The 17,247-nt window shown below is 43.0% G+C and overlaps 1 protein-coding gene across 1 annotated transcript in view; it reads right to left on the bottom strand.

Moving 5' to 3' along the window:
* LOC105287574 overlaps positions 1-17,247 on the bottom strand; it is a 60,242-nt gene that overhangs the window by 37,157 nt on the left and 5,838 nt on the right. The window contains exons 2-3 of the mRNA XM_026969430.1: positions 14,331-14,748; positions 9,786-9,931 (exon numbers count right to left, since the gene is read on the bottom strand). Coding sequence (XP_026825231.1) covers positions 9,786-9,930 — 145 coding nt within the window. The 5' untranslated portion in view covers position 9,931; positions 14,331-14,748. The remainder of the gene's footprint in view (positions 1-9,785; positions 9,932-14,330; positions 14,749-17,247) is intronic.

Genomic DNA, 17,247 nt, shown 5'->3' with positions numbered 1-17,247 from the left:
TTAACATTATTTATATATCATGTGTCGGTGAACGTGTTAAACGAACATCGCACAGTCATTAGAAAAGCGACTAGGTCCAAGGTGTTTCTTCGTCATTTTGTAGGAACGTCAATCGAATTTTTACGCTAATACCGTTTTACTTGGATGTCATAATAATGTCGCGGCTAAACCGTCGCGTTTTCCACGCGGACTTTTCACATCGCTTTTGTTTAACGGCAAATAGTCTGACGCAAAGTGCCAGACCATCCATTATACTAGTCCCGTTATAAATCCCGTATAATTCGCCATCGGGGTGCTAATTCTGCGCGTGTCACGGACATTAACAGCCTAATGGTGGGCTAAAGCGCCTTGACACGGAGAATATTCTACCGCTAGTACGTCCCGGTAATTTAGGCAAGCGCTCCAACCGACAAATTCTTCCCTCTCCCTGTCCCATAAGAGCACGAAGGAAAATTAGTGAGGGCTGACAGAATCGGCATGCTAAATGCGTTGTGGTACTTAGCGTATAGTGTTTTTTCTTCAAGAATCATTCCTCAAAAATTTTTTCCACGCTATCTCAGAGCTGCGCTACCAGCAATATGTACATTTTTCATGTTTCTTTTCTTGATTTAAATAATTTATATATTTTGTCCATTATAGGTGAGAAGAAGCAATCTCTCTTTCTCTCTCACTTTGAATGCGATTGTCTGCAAAATCATTTGAGTAGGAAAATCGGAAATGAGACAACAAATGAGTAGGTGCTTAGATAGCATTAACTGTTTCGATATGTGTAAACTTGTTTCGTGATGGAAAGGGTTCCGGCTTAATACGAATAACACATAAAGCGAGCGAAGATGATCCATCCGCAAATCCCGGAGACTTTGCGGAAAATATTGTTCGAGCTGACCGCGAGCCGCCGTTATGTGTGACCCCGGCTTAACCCTCGGATACGACCACCGTTGTCGTGTGAAACGAAGTACGGGCGCGGGCGCGAAGTAACGATATTTTTTCGATTATCGAAATTTCGCGGGCGCAACCCCTTCGCGCGAGATGAAGCGCGCTCGGCGTCGCGCCGAGCTCGCGTCTCATTCTTGACTTGCATAACGCGCGGCTTAATAGGCGTGTTTACAATGTCGGCTATTCGGGCCCTTCGGATCTTCCTGAGATCGCTGTGAGGTATCCTGCATGCGATTGCATGCGATGCCGCATAGCATGACTCACGGGCGGTATAATAAACGGTGCCTCGCCGGCACCGCAGGACCCCGGAACTCCACATACCGAGGATGCTCCGACATGGCGAAAACTCCGTTTCGTCTGTGACATCTCGACTGAATCTTAAACGTTCCGTCATGCGCAATAAATACGTAAATTTCCCTCGAAATCTGCGAAAAATCGAATGTCGTGCTGCACGGAGCGTCGAATTTATTTAACGTATGTGGTAGTGATAGACACTAATTGTGGATAATCAGATATATTTTTTAAAATAAATCTTAGGTAAGGTTACGGTATTAATACCGTGCGTGATAATAGTGTAATATTATTTGTAATATCGCTATTTTCGAGACGTTGCCAAATCAGCGAATTAACGTCGACATTGTTAATATCGTTGAACATTGCTGGAATGTCTGAAGCAAAGAGACTGTCTTGACGGTATTACTACGTTTTCCCTGTCGGCCCTCTGTGCGAAGAGCGAACGTGCAATTTTCCGTACGCGTGCCCCAAGGATTCATCCGTGTGTGACAACGATGCGGCCGCGCATCCTCGAGATGCGAGGCGCTGCGCTTTTCCTCGCATCGCGGGAGCTCGGGATTGCCACGCGAATCCGCATGAGCGTGAATGTTTTCAACTCGGAATGCGGGTCTTATGACACCGTCGAGAATCATTCCTGCCATGTAATCGCTCTCGACGGGGGAGGAAAGCCATCTGCAGCCTTCGTAACCGGCCGACCGCGAAAGAACCGCCCTTTCCGTTGCCCTTTTCTTCGTCAAAGCGACGTTATCCAGCCGCACGTACGCCTCGTGGCAGCGAAACTCGGAATTCCGGCAGGCAGAGCCCTTTGGTCGTGCGCAGAGGAAAATGTACAGGGACTTTAATAATGTCGGCAACACACAGGACGTCGGTGCCGTCGGCGAAGACCCATTCGTCGCCGTGCAAACAGGGTCACTGGTGAATCCGAGCGTGCACCACGTGTCTTTGAAACATCTTCGTGCAATGTTCGTGTTAATAATACCCGGACCCGACATGACACGCTCGTCGTTGTTCCAGATGTTTTCGACCGCATCTGTCAAAGGCGTGCGCTCACATCGACCTCATCGAGTATTGCGCTCCTTCCATGCTCGTCGTCCTCATGCATCGCCGACCGAAATCCTTCCATCGTAATTAATCGATTTTTAATTAGTCGACTGTGAATGCCGCGCAAACCGACGTTCCATTCTCTAGTTAGAAATTATTGTCTTATTCGCAGTAATATGAGCGAGAATCAAATTACAAAAATTAATTAGCGGTTTGCAAGCGGTTCAAAAGAGCTAACATTTGTGAAATGACGAATAAAGGAAGAATCTGAGGAAATATGATCAATATCTAATCACAGGAAATTAAGAAATATGTTGAATAAGATATCATGCATTTATTTAAACACATCTTATACATTTTATACATGGAATTTTGGAATAAATTTTAAAATGTTGATCGAAGGCTTTTGGATGTCAGGAATCGAGTTATAATGGTGATTTCTCGTCTGCATTTTGAGTTTGGGGAAGAAAAAGTTGTCACGGACATGCTATGATGTATAAATTACTGAAAATACTGAAATGTAGAAAATGTGGAAGAGCGCACATTCATAACGTAATACTTCTTTCTCATTAATCCATTCATTTCTGCGTACTATTATATCTCTTGCGCGGTTAGAATTTTCAGTGAAATTTTTGATGTAGAACTTCTACTCTAGTTATATAGATGTCGAAAAACCGCATTCGCGATGAGAAAGCGCGCGTGCAGATCACACATGCAGGCAGTATTCACAGAGACAAATTTATCGAATGCTTATAAACGCCCACGCGGCATTCAAAAGGTTGCAGTATAAAGAGAACGGGTGGCTTAGCACGCAGCGAAAACGAGGAAGCGTGGTAATCGCGATATATGAAGTTGACTCGGTTTGCGTCGAGTATGTAGCGATCCATAGAATCCGCGATGTTCATGCGAATCCTTCGATAATCTGCATCCATATTACTATTCGGTCGAAAATAAAAAAAGTACATCGAGTCTCAAAAGAGACCGGGCAGTATCGTTTTCCCCATCTTCGTCCGACGGATAACGAGACGAAGGGCGAGCATCCTAGGTAATCCCAACATGATGTTCTGATTCGTATGAGACAGAAATAGAAGATATGACAAAATTTGAAAAGGAATATGGGAAAATTTAACGTCCGTGACAAAACTCGGAACAGTATCTGAAAATTTGACCGATAGTATCAATAAGTTATTCTTATATAATACTTATATATTTTGCTATTATTTTTATTAATTCCAGCACCCGTGCGTTTGTGAGATCGATTCACGCTACGTATCGGCGGCACTTCCTTAACAATGTCCGTTAGCAGATAGTCCTTCACCGTGTGTTCTCAACTACTGCAACGTGCAATTTACGATAATAGCTTTATGAGGAGAGAACGGTTGCGTTATATCACGATAGCAGCATCATCGGTTCGCTATGTTCGTAACTCGATCATCTGCGCGAGCGCGGGATTCCGTGATTCCCTTCTCCACCAGACTCGTCTCGCGCGTGGGAAATACCTTCGTCCGTCTTCCACCTTCCCTCCGCCGTCTTCCCTTCGAGATGGCTAGTGACTTCCATCTCGATCATTAATTACGTACCTGCACCGGTACACTTCGAACGTCTTTTGTGCTTAACGACCTTTCTAACTCCTCCTTCACGGTTTACGAATGCGTACTCGAATATTCCAGACGGATAATATTCCGCGATTCCTGATGAACCATTCAAGACAGCTCCAACTCATGCTCGAAAAGTAACGAAATTTGGGGATGAAGTTTGTGGACTTCGACGCGATCTCCAATTTCCTGAATCCATCGCTTTCAACAGTTTGCATCTTAACTTGTGCGTGCGTCTCAAATTAAGGTTCTCAAATTATAATTTGTCAGACATTAATGTCAGACATCAATGATGAGAGTCGATTATTTCGTCACTATCTTAAAATGTATTTCATATTTCGGTGACTTTATGTGTAATTAGAAGTTAAGAGAATTAAATCAACCTGCGATAAGAGAGCAAGAGAAGTAAGTAAGGCAAGTCTGGCTTCGGCTTTGAACGGAGTTTGTCGACCCGGAAAAATGGTCCGCCTTGTCCGGGGAATCTTGCCATCAATGGGTTTATCGCAGTCGTCGGTTTCAATTCATTCATAAAGCACACACGGGTCGCTGCTCGCGCGTGCTCGCGCCAGCAGACGGAGCGGAAAGGCCAGGAGGAAGCGCCGGGAAAAATGGGAGACGTATGCAAAGTACGCGGTATATTTTACGAGCGGTACGTTTCGAGTCGGCTGGGTGTTCCCTCGGGCAACACTCAAAGAGGCCGACTTCCAGGGCTTGCTAGAGCTTGCTTGCGGGGGTGAGCGACCCTCGTTCACTCTTGAAGCGAGATGTAGCCGTTAATGGTCTTTCATCTGCGTCGCGTCATTTACGCTTGGCGGGCCTCACTAGATTCACCACTAAATATTTACTCCTCGAATTCCGTGTCGCGCTCCCTCCGCCGCGGGCTTCGATTTCGCACTTTGACTCTTCTTTTCTTTTTTTCCCTCCGCACGATAATTGCATCATCGCGTTGCCCTCGGCGTGAAAACCGATTCTCGCAGGGACGTGGTCGATTTGGCTAATATAATTTCCGTTCACCAATTTCCGAAGCACCGACTCGCTACTTATTTTCTCACTGGAGAACCCGTGCTCTCGCAGACATCTCCGAGTAAACAGAACTTCATCTCGTTCGTCCTCCCGGAGAATCAGAAGTTTTTAATCTCCGCGAAACGATATTGACGGTCGCGGTGAAAACGGAATCGAAATAAAAATGCGACTCATTTCCGTGCTACAACTGCGCTCGATGTTGTCTCTCCCTTTTGCCGATACTGTTACATAAAACTTTTTAGTAGAACTCAATTTCGAGGCTAAATTTACTCTAGAAAGACGCGAATGTTCTTTTTCTAAAAAGAAATTCTATTAGACAGATACATGTAAATCCCGCGTGCATTTCGTCAAATCATACTGACTGACGCATATTCGCAGCAAATTGCCCAGAGACGCGAATCATTGTTACATCAAGCAATGCAAATTTTTTTATCGCTAAAGGGTGTTCTGGTGTTCTTTGCAGCGTGAAATGTATTCGTTACGCGTCGCTGTGCTTCGCGTGTCGCTTTTCTCGATGCAATCTACCTGCAACTTCGGTCGCGGAACAGAGGATTGCCATTAAAGGTACAGACGCCCGCGAATCGGTGGATTCACATTCGTTTCGATGTAACGCCAGGCCGATGGTGTGGCTAATGCGACCAGAGTTAAGTCCACTGGGGAACTTTACTAGGCCGACCGATGCGACGAGAAACAACGGTGAAAAACCGTTCGCAACAAAACTACGAAAGTTGAGCGCTAGCGGTTTTGCACCTGTCTTGTCTCGATACAGGACTAAGGACTAAAAGGATACGGTATTTTTTTGCGAGAGGACATTGCATCGCGACTCGTGTTCTCCGTTATTGCTAATCGATGCGCATATAAGCTGCAATCAAGGGCAGCATTTGCAGCGGAACACGCGTCTTCGTGTGTGAATTGTCGCGCCTACCGTAGCGGAAAGTTATGCGAGTAACAGGAAGATTCGTGGAATTTCGATTATTTCCATATTCTCCCTTATAAAATGAAATTCCAGCCGTGCGAAAACTGACGCTGTATTATCGTGCGTTCGCCTTGCGGGTCGAGTCCCGGTCGCGCGTGATTTTTCTCGATATCCCACGGTCGACCCAGATTTTAATAGCGTTAAAGTCGTGTTAAAGCCGCGTTAAAGCTGCTCAGCTTGCCGATCAAACTGTGGAAATTATAAAAGCTTCGTATCGTGCTTGTCACCTTGGAAACTAGGATTAATTCTGTATGAAAGTGACGCAGATACGAATGAAATTTAACGTACGTCCAGCAATTAACACTTGAACTGTTCAGCTAATTCCGAGTCCGTGCTAGCATTTATTTCTTATATTAATATATATATATATATATTACCTATATAAACAATATTTTATTTTTTTTTCATTTAATATTTCCATAAATAGTTAATATAATAAATCACTTCTACTTAAGTTATTAAAAACGTCGGCGATATATGAGTGATGTGGCCACCCAAATGTTAATATAAAAATGATCGGATTTGCTTCGCATAATTTTGGAATATGTAGTTGATTTCCAACGAAGCTTGAATCTCATTTAGATAGATCTGTCGGGGCTCGGCGCGAGAATAAAGCCCAGCTTTAAAATGACAGAAATTCCTCGTGCGAACTTTTGAAGATTATGCTAATAACTAGTTGCCAGAATCGCGATAAGCCACGCTACTAGTAGGAACCAGGCAGAGCATATTTTTCTTCCACACTCCTGAGTGGAAAGAGGCGCGTCAATATCAGACTCCCTTTTTAAAAGCGCTCACGCCAATAATGCTGGCTCTGATCCGCAGGGAACTCGTACCATAAATCGTCGGTCACAAAGGCAGATCGACTCGACATTTTCCGTGGCTCTCGCATTTCTCCCTTTTTCTGCGAGAACTTTAAAGCTCCGAAGGGCACTAGCTGAAATGTCTCTCGCGGAAGCAACTCGGTGCCATTAGAATCAAACGCATCTCAAAATAATCCATGACAGATCTTCTCGTGATGATCACATCGTTCACAGTGTATCGCTCTACGAACGGTCAGTTCGCGAAATGCAATTAATCACCGACTACTCATTTCATTTTTCTCGAGTCGCTTTTCCATTGTCGATCCTCGGTCACTGGAGAACCTCGCTTTGCTCGCGGCGCATCTCCTCGTTTCCTCGCGGGATTTTTCCCCGAGCGGACAGCCGTGTCTCACCCGCCGAATTATACCCAATGGATACCAGCCGGCACTAAATAGAATGACAGGCAGGAGGATGGGAAGTTGAAACGGTCAGTGTTTATAGGGCAGACAGAAACGGAGGGCTCCGGTCGGCAATCCGTCAATGTCGAAACTCGCATATACATATATCCGCGCATATAGACCAGGGCGAATCCTCATCCTTCTCCGTTCTCTGCCCACACACATACGCGCACCCACGTCACACCCACACGAACGGGACACCGTCCTGGAATCCGCCAACGCGGTTGGGAAATGGGTGAACGGTTGCGGCGCTTCATGAATCTCTAAAACAATCCTCGGGCGCTTTCCGCTTCGATGAGGTGTCGACGATACTACTCGGGAATAGCAAATATTCTCGGCTTTTCTTGGAAAATTTGCTTTTCGGAATCATGCAACGCAGCACTTGTCTAATACAATGTCGTGTGCCTTCTTTTGCCTTGAGGCTTTGTTTGAGATCATCTGCTGCACTTGTCCCCGCAGAAGAGTTATTGCAATATGAGAAATGCAAAACACGTTATTCGCGACAATCCGAATCGATCATCAGTTCGTTAAGTATGTTTCCATTTCTGAATCAGACTCGGGCGAAATTTAAGAAGTTTTACCAAAGACAAAGTATTTAATAAGATATTTATCACAATAAGATATTTTTTAATCAAAATGAGAGCTCTGGTCAAAACTGAGGATCTTGGCATATAATTTTTCTTTCCTTTACTCGAATTATCCTTTATATGAATTAGATACGTTGAATTTATTCGTCGCGACAGCTATGTTGACTACTCATAAGTCCGGAAAGAAATATAAATGTCTGCATGTCCACATCGGAGCTTTCGAGCCAAAGCTTTGGAAGGTTTACCTTATTTTCCTTAACGCGTTATTACCTGAACGAAGATCGATGAAAGAACACAATGCAATGTAACACGAGAGATTTGCTTTGACCTTTGGCATCGTGCAGGCGCGGGAGATGCGATGGTATGTGGAAAGAGCGACCTAATGTTTGCTGTATACGCATGATCATCAATCACGTGCGAGGACATCGTAAACAGCTATCACGACTGTATGCACTTACGAAAACTCACATTAGCCAAACAGTTACAATAATTTGCCGTCAATAATTAATGTTACACGTTAATTGCATGTAGAGGACTCACTCTTGCGTCTTCAGCCACTCGGCTACAAAGAAGACTAATAGAATCATCATTCGGCTTCTCACTACTATGAATATATTTTAACGACATTTGATATACGGAAATGATCTCTAACTATGTACAAGAACATGAAAATTGCGTGTGAGAGAAACGTTATTTCGAAAGAATGTAACAGAAATAAAAAATATAATATAATTGAGAAATGGACGACAGTGCACTTGTTCTACATTTTTCCTCTTGAAAAAATTCAGTGCAATTTACTCGAGCTTTGCATGGAATCTCGCAAGTAGCGACCATTGTTCTCCCTGTCGAGCAAATCTTCCCCGTCAACTTCCGCCAGGCGGAACGTTCCGTAAGCGGCGATCTTGCGTTTCGTCCCGCGTCTGTAGCAAGATCTCCGTCAGTTTCGGCGAGCTTGCATCTCGGAAGAGCAGCGAATCGCGTCTTCGTTTTACGATATCGACGAGCGGGTCCGAAGTCATTTGCGGAGATCGACTACCGTGTCCCGGATGCGAAATAACATCCATCGCCGTTAACAAAAACCGACAGTGATAAATGACGCGAACGCGAACGCGAACGGTTACGCTATACAATTTATCCGGCGAATTTCTTCTTCCCGTTGACGGAATGCAAATAGCATCGATAATTAACGTGTTTAGTATGCAAATCGATATTTCCAAAAAACGAGCAAACGGAAACCCGCGACTGCCGCGGCTCGACCGACCGGAATTACATTCGATTTTACCGGAGGGTATATCGTGGCACGCACGCGAGCTTTTTTGCGCGTAACTCAATTTTAAACGCGTTTATGTGCATACGTGGACCAACCGATGTGGAAACCGTTTCGCTAATGATCAGGCGACGTGATTACGCGAGCCGTTTCTGTCCGCTTGGAGTGCAGTCGAGCTTTATCGGGAAACACGTCGATCCGCGCACACCCACCTAATTTCCTTAGAGCTTAAATTTTCGTAGAACGGAAATAGTTTATCGCTGGAAGCGTTCCGACATTCCTGCTTTCTAATTTACACGGGGACCCGTCCGAGCGATCACGGAGATTGACTACTGACAGAATCAGACATCACTGGCTTGTATCGATGAACGGCACAGACAAAAACCATATTTAGTCGAAATACCGTCACATTAATGAATTAATAATACATAAATATTATTAATACATAAATAATATTAAATAAAGAACGAATTATACGAGTAATTGTTATAATATCATTTTTATTAATATTCTCATTACATCTATGTGAACACGAATTTTTCATGAAAATAAATTATAACGTTATTAAAGAGATGAGTTGTGTTTCGCGTTGAGTTCATATTTAAATAGTTACGGTCTCACATTGATTTTAATTGCTAATTAGCCGCATTTAATTATGCATTTCTTACGCATGTATCTTAAATATTGAATCTTTTCACATATCATAATCTGTTTTCTCTCATCTGCGAAATTACTTGCCGCACACGATAGGTTTATTTTTTAGTGCATGGAATTATATAACGCGTTCCGTGATGAATATTCAACTTACTCGAGAGAAAGAGGTCCTGGAGGGCCTGGGCAGCCTGGCAAAGGAGAGCCCATGTTTCTGCAGCAGCGAGACCTGTGCCTCGCAGGGCAAGGACGTCTCCTGCCACCACTGCGAGTCCTGGGCCCCCGGTCACGTCTGTCGGCATTCTGTAAGTAAGAAATAAGAAAAACATTTTCTTACTATATTTCATGAGTATCTAAAAATTAAGGATTCAATCATTTAAAATTTTAATGATTTCTTTTTCAACACTTTGATTGGCCAGCTAATTTCCAACGTGAGCCTGTGACAATGTTAATTTTGTTTCTTACATTAATGTATATCATACAAATATTTTATTTTCATTAGATATATCTTATAAATAGTACTAAATAAAATTATTCTTATTAATTATTTCTATTCCTAATTAAGTTAATGAAACTGTCACGTTTTGCATGTTCTGTGACTAACAGAACTGTATGAGTGTTAATAAGCACGGCGCTGTAACGATGAGCCCTGTAAAAATGCAACATGAGTGTTGAAAGGGTTGCCGAGTACGGATTTGGTGAACAGGTAACGATACTTTATCTTACTTTGTCGGAATGAACACACACAGGATTGGGGAAACTATACGTCGGGGCAACACTTGTTTCCTAGTCCGTGTCGCGAATAAACAAATGCAAACAAGCCGGGGCGTGCATATTGAAGGTATCGGGCTTGTTGCTTGCTAGCTGCGTTTATATTAACCCCTTTGAACTCTAGCGTGTCACCGTGGTTTGACGTACTAGCGAACGAGGAACCATTTTGCGAAGGTTACTTAGGTTCCTTCATTTCCTTCATCCAGCGCAATATAGCCGCGTAAACAGGGAGCGAGAAGCTTTCCGTATTCCGTCGCGATAAAAGCTAGATTTATTACGCGACGCAGCTTTAATCTTATTAAAACAGCACATCAAGAATAATCAATATCTTCGCGTTAAAGTAAATGCGATTCTGGTGTATATGTGTATGTGTGTATGTGTGTGTGAGACTGATTTATTAAATCAAAAAATAAATATACTTCTTATTACTTTTCATCGTATTATTTTTTAATGATACTTTTTACGGGTTTTAATGATTTTTTAGAAAAACTGTTATTGTGCTCCAAAAATGAAATTAAATTGAAATATTCCGCAAATTACATTTTGCCAGGAAACAGGTTTCTATCGCTATAAAACATCTTCTCTATGTCGAGGAATAAGTTCACGAGAGAATCAAGATGCACAGGGTTTACGGATCGGAAATGTAAATTCCGTATTCGCGCGGATTTATTTTTAATCAAACCGCGCGACAACGTGCTCGTTCCTTCGTGGTCTTTGTCCGCATGCAAGCCCGGCATTCGCGAATCTCGACGTCATATGCACATCCCCAGGAACAATCAAGAGATATATACCGTCGTCGGAGAAAACAATAGACGTCAACCTCGTTTTCAGCAGTGTTCTCCTCCGCGACTGCTCTTTGAAGCAAAGTAACGTGGGCTATCGTTATCTGCCCTTCGCTGTTCCTCGCTGATTTCCGCTCGACCACATTGTGGGGAAGGGCTCTGTCGTGCGCACACGCTCGAGTGCAAACGCGCGTGAAACCTGTTTGGATTGCATCAAAATTTAATCCGCTATTCGGTTGTTACGCCGAGCGGTTTAACGTGAGAATTTAAATCTTCAGATCCGTCGTTTCGGAAAATGAACGTGGAAACATTACATGCGATTTTTGCGAAAATCGGAAAGAAGCTTTGACCCACTCTAACGGTTCACTCAAAATTGTGTTCATCTTTCTCCTCAACAGTCGACCGTTACACAATTGTAATTGTGTGCAATTATGGTCAATCGGATGTTTTCTCGCGCCAACATGGGAAAAATGTATCTTCAAATTGACTATTTGCCGTATTATATTTTGAATTTCTGTTGCGCAGAGATTTGCCAATGTGGGATTTCCCGGCCTATTCCGATACTCGTTCGATCGACGTGGCGTTAATTGTGGTTAACTCCATTGTAGGACGGCTGCCAATCCGCGGTAGGTTTGATTTTATTCGATCATGGAAGTATGATCGCATTCGTACCGCTAACATACAGGGTATCCCATATTTTTCATGGCATATTCTTGTAACCGATGTCGAGACAGTTTTCAAACGCTGATTTAGACCCTTTTTCGATGAGAATTTATTGAGTTATGAGTCTTCCAAGTTCAAGTATTGCCGGCACTAACATTATCCAAGATGTATCACGCGGAGGTTGTCCGGTTATCTCATACATTCCGTAAATTTTCCCTTCGATACGTATCGCTTATATTTTTTATGGGCAGTTACATTAACAAAGTTGTAAATGAAACGTGTAATTTACGCGATGTTATTTTCCTTCGGTAATTAAGCAGCGTTATAGAAGAGAGGCATCGCGTTCCGGTTGCGCGATTGTGCGATCGCGGTTATTTATAGCGTGAATTATACTGTGGAATAAACGCCTCGATTAACCGCAAACGGCACATTTCGCGATCCGTCTCTCATTCAATCATAGTAACTCGCGCGCGCGTTTATCGCGTGTCATCTTTTCGCTCGTTTCCATTCGACGAGTCGTCGTAAAATATATTGAGAATCGCGCGATGATGGATATCCAGATACGTTCTGCAGTTCAAAGGGCCATATCGCATTGTGACAACGGGATTTATTACGGATATTGCCCTTTGCCTCGCGCAGTCACGTCTCGATATTTATTAAACTTTACTTTCGCGATTATTAGCGATTGTTTGTTTGATATCACGTTGTCACTGATAATAGCGTCGTTTCGAATATTCTTTTAATTTGATTACGATTACGCGATTCTCTTGTTTTAATTTGAATAAGTTTATATTCTCGTACAATTTGTATTTCAAATTGATTTAAAATTGTCGAGAGATATTGCTGCTTTTTTTTCTTAGATATAGTGTTTTGGGAAGCTTGATAAATACATCAAAGAATTATTAAAGAACTTTGCGACAATCACTACATTATTTGATATAAAAAATTGACTGGACATGTTCTTTTCTTTTGATTAAAAATATTCGTGAGTTTGTGCTTGTTTCCGCTCTTACTTTATTCTTGTCGACTTGTCGAAAAGTTGGAGCATCATCCAATTTTGAAAGTTTCAGCCTTCATTCATATCGCTGTTTGCACTACCTTGCAGCATCGTGCTTCAAATCTGATTTCTCCAGGCGAAGAAACTCGCTGAAAATATTAATTTTCTGCGACAAATATTCCGTCTCGCGAAGCCGGGCGCCGTTTTTCCGCGGAGTCGGCTGGCGATAAAGGAAAACGTCGGCGGCAGCAATTAACGAGCCAATTCGGGTAATGGCACCAAAACCTTCGTCGTTACTCAGTGTCGAACAAACGCGAAAAGTTCGTGGTGAGAAAAATCTTTCATTAACTCCGAATCGCGCTAATGTGTACTGTGAGATATTTCTATGATCTCTTTGCGGTTTATTCGTGACATTGCTATACGGATATCACTTAATCATTTTCACACGTGACAAAATTGATTATGTATGCAATTTTAAGTCGATTATCTTAATTCTTTAACTACTATCCATCCGGAAGCTCGCTGCTCTCACTTTTGACTCTCACTTTTGTGATACACTATCTATATTTATCACTGGCGCGCGTGTATTAAAACTATAATCGGAGATGTGCGCTATTTTAAACGAGCCTGTGGCTTACTTTGTACTACACTGGGTCATTCCTATTGGATTATTCTCGGAGTGCAGCGAGCAACCGTGCAACCATTCATGCAACTCGGTCGTCCTTTATGCAATGCCCGAAGCAGAACGTCGTTGAATTATGCAATATCCGAATTCGGTCAGTTTAAAGAGGCAACCTTGAATGCTTCCGACAGATTCGATACTTTGCACATGGTTTCGATAATCGGTTCCAAGCTAATCGAACGTCAGTTGGCTGTACCATTTACCATCACGCTTCACCGGTTAGCGTTATTAATTATCGTTACTAGCTACTGCACATGCTGCTAATGAAAGCGTTTACATGCGCTGTTTCCAAATCATTACACCTACATTTTTCCGCAAGAATGTTTGCGACGGAAATGCATTTATAATAACATTAAAATAATTCTGCAAGCGATCGCGGGCGAAATTAATTAGGGGCAATCGGTTCGACATCGGTACGAGATAAATGCCACTCAGATTTCCAAGCGATTTAATCAGCCAGCACGAATCAAGCTGCACAATCCACAACGCGCATGGTGCCAGTTCCATCGCGATGAAAGCGAACGAGTGTCGCATGTAACACTCTTATGAATTTCCCAATCACGACGGAGAAGGTCGATAAAAAAACAATTTAATCGAACCGGTGTATGATACGTTTGCGAGTAGTTCAGTTTGGAGAACTGTTTCAGTTTTGGTGAATCCTTTCGATGAATCTACCGGTTGGTCTATCGGTTAGTTTATTTGCGAATCATGCGATCAATATTGACCTGAGTCGGTCTGCAGGCACAGATTCGATACCGCATCCCAATTCGCATAATCAACTCGTGGTCGCTCGGGTGTTCCTCTTACCTTACACATTGTCGATCGGCGAGTTGCAGCGCGACGGCGTTCGCGCCGCGATGATCTCGTGCGGTGCGAAAGCGTGCGCCCGGGTGCCCGGCAGGTAGTACACGAGGCAGGAGACCCCGATGAGGAACAGGAAAAACAGGAACACCAGGTCGAACATGAGCAGGGAGTTCAAGGTCATCAGCTGCATCGTGCGCGTGCAACTCGTTTCACCATTACACGCGTGCACCCACGCAGTGAACGGCTGACCAATCCGTCGCGCCTACTATCCACGATTTCTTTTTCTCTCTCTCTCTCTCTCCTTTCCTCTTTTTCTTCTTACTCCATCACGCGCTATGGTGTTCGACGTTTCCTCGCTCGAATGAGACTCTCGCGAGCTCGCGATGTGCTTTTGGTGGAAGCGATCGCCTTCAGACTGCGACTAACGATCGACGATCTTTGGTGAATCAGTCACTCGAGATGGTTATATCATTCAGATTTCATTAGTCGCGTTAACGCGAAACAATTAAAACATGTTACACATTCGCGTATCGATTTTGGGAAATTTCATACGAGAGACTCGATTATGATTCGCGGTAATTGTGCATTTTAAAAGTATTCAATACTAATTTAATATCTATTTTATTCAGTTACATTTTTCGTTTTAATAAACGAAAACCCTGTCAACAATATTCGGAATGAAGCTCTAGTACGATAGCACTTTTAATGCGGGAAAGAGCGCGGAAGAATTAGTCAGCGGGCAATTATGAAATTGTATATGTGGGAACGCTTCAGAGACGAAACGCTACAGGGATGAAAATAACGGAGGGTGGTTTTCCCATTTTGTCATATTTCGTGCGATAGAGGTCGAACCCTTTCGGAACTACCTTGTCGCGACCGTCAATGGCAAGATACCGTGGTGACACTCAAAACATAATTGGATTTTCCACGAATTATTATCGAAAGTTATCAAAGTCAGCCGTGCCGGAATTGGCGAATGCAACGCATTATCACCGGTAGGAATGTACATGTCGATATCGAAGCGATTATGGATAGCACTTTCCGCACCGAAATGAGCGCGGAATAATTAGCCTCATTATCGATTCCGTTTATCTACGCGCGTTCCACCCTTCGAACAGCGTCGGCGCTTCGTTTCAATGGGATTGCCGTTGGTTCCTTTGATTCGTACAGAATCCGCGTACGAATCGGTTTTATTCCGCGAAATCCGCGTAACGATACTCTGCGATTACAGACGGTCATAATTCATTTGACATTGCAAATGCATGATTATTATATTATATTATATTAATCGTCGAATTGATCATCAATTGTTCTTAAAAGGATACGTGGATTATCTTTCATAAATAAGCAGTTTGCAAACGTTTATGTAAATGTTTTTTTTAACGTTTTATATTGTAACGTCATGAGATGTTAATGCTACCGTGGTATTAATATAAATATTGTCCTCTATTCTCTGAAATTGTGCTTTTTAATGGATTTGCGACTCATGTTTTGTCTCCGCGATTTTGTAAAATGTCATCAATTAAATGCTCGTAGTGCATTAATTCATCGCGTAGCGAAAATGAACGATCTTTCCTTTGGCAAACTTACACGTGACGTTGGCGATTCTCGATGTTCTCTTATCGATTAGATCGCGATACACCTCCGTGCACGACACAAGTCCCATTTCGGAATAGTTGCCGCTAGAACCTTCCGAAACGATGCGACAAGCGAAAAACAGTGAAAAACAGGAGCTTCTCGTTCAAGCGATACATGTGTGAAAGAGACGAGAAGATCGGCGATCCAATCTTTTCTGGCACAATAGCCAGCAGCCATTGGCTCAACGGCGGAAAGAGATGCGCTTAAGAGCGAAAGACGGTGTGGCACGAGCAGACCGATCGATTGACGATTAGTTGCAGTTCTAGACTTCGGCCGCCTCGAGGATTAACCGAGAACGCGGAAAACAAAGCTCATAAATTGCCCTTGGCGAGAACTAATGAGAAAATGCAACTTGCATTCAGCCGTTTCGAGAGAAATTAACGCGGAATTTATGAAAATTAGAATAACAAAATATGTCTCGATTTGAACATTCGAATATTATACTATTGTAAAATATTAAGCGATACGGATATATGTACACATCGGCAACCGCGTTTATCAAATCTTACTTCTTCATTGGATTTTTATTTTGACTGTTAATATATAATATTTACCATTTTGACTCATTATTCTTCCCCGATACGACGATTGGGGAAAATTCGAATTTTCAAGCTTGATTTCATTCTTTTTTCGACCGCAGTCGAGTGGCCAATCGCGAACGAAGAATTGTCCGCATTGAAGTGTCTACACGCGGTCGAGTGATTTTCCAGTTACGCAAATTTTCCAGTATCCGCCGGCCCGCTCAATGGATCTCACTGATGCGCGCTGACTACCGGCGGAAATTTACGGGATGACATAATTTCCGCGCGACCAGCTGCGCCCAAAAAGCTCGAGGCCTCGTCCTCGTCCTGATCGCCCGTCCGTCCCGTCAAGTGTCCACGATAATCCGCGAATCACCAATTGCGGAAATACCAACATCATGGATCGACATTTCGAGAACTTCGCGTTCGCTACGATTCGTTGCACGAATCCGCATTTATTGCCGAATCGGAAATGTTTGCCAAGGAGTATTTTTGCCATTGTGTGTCTTTGAGTACGTATCGTTTCTCGATACATACTCAAGATTTATAGAGTTTCCGCTTTTAATTACTAATTATGAATCAACGCAGCAGAATATTTCAGATTTTGCATTTGTCGTAATTTTCTAGCAGCGGATTTACTGTTCACGGATTTTTCGCGAATCTTTTTTCTCCTTGTTTGCTGCTTCTTTATTAAAATTCAATTTACTTAACTTGATGTACCGGACCTTTTAAACAATGTAATACCTTTCACGATTTGCACA

Source organism: Ooceraea biroi, chromosome 5 (assembly GCF_003672135.1).
Source record: "Ooceraea biroi isolate clonal line C1 chromosome 5, Obir_v5.4, whole genome shotgun sequence".
In the NCBI taxonomy this organism is placed as follows: domain Eukaryota; kingdom Metazoa; phylum Arthropoda; class Insecta; order Hymenoptera; family Formicidae; genus Ooceraea; species Ooceraea biroi.
This window is presented reverse-complemented; position numbering and strand designations above follow the sequence as displayed.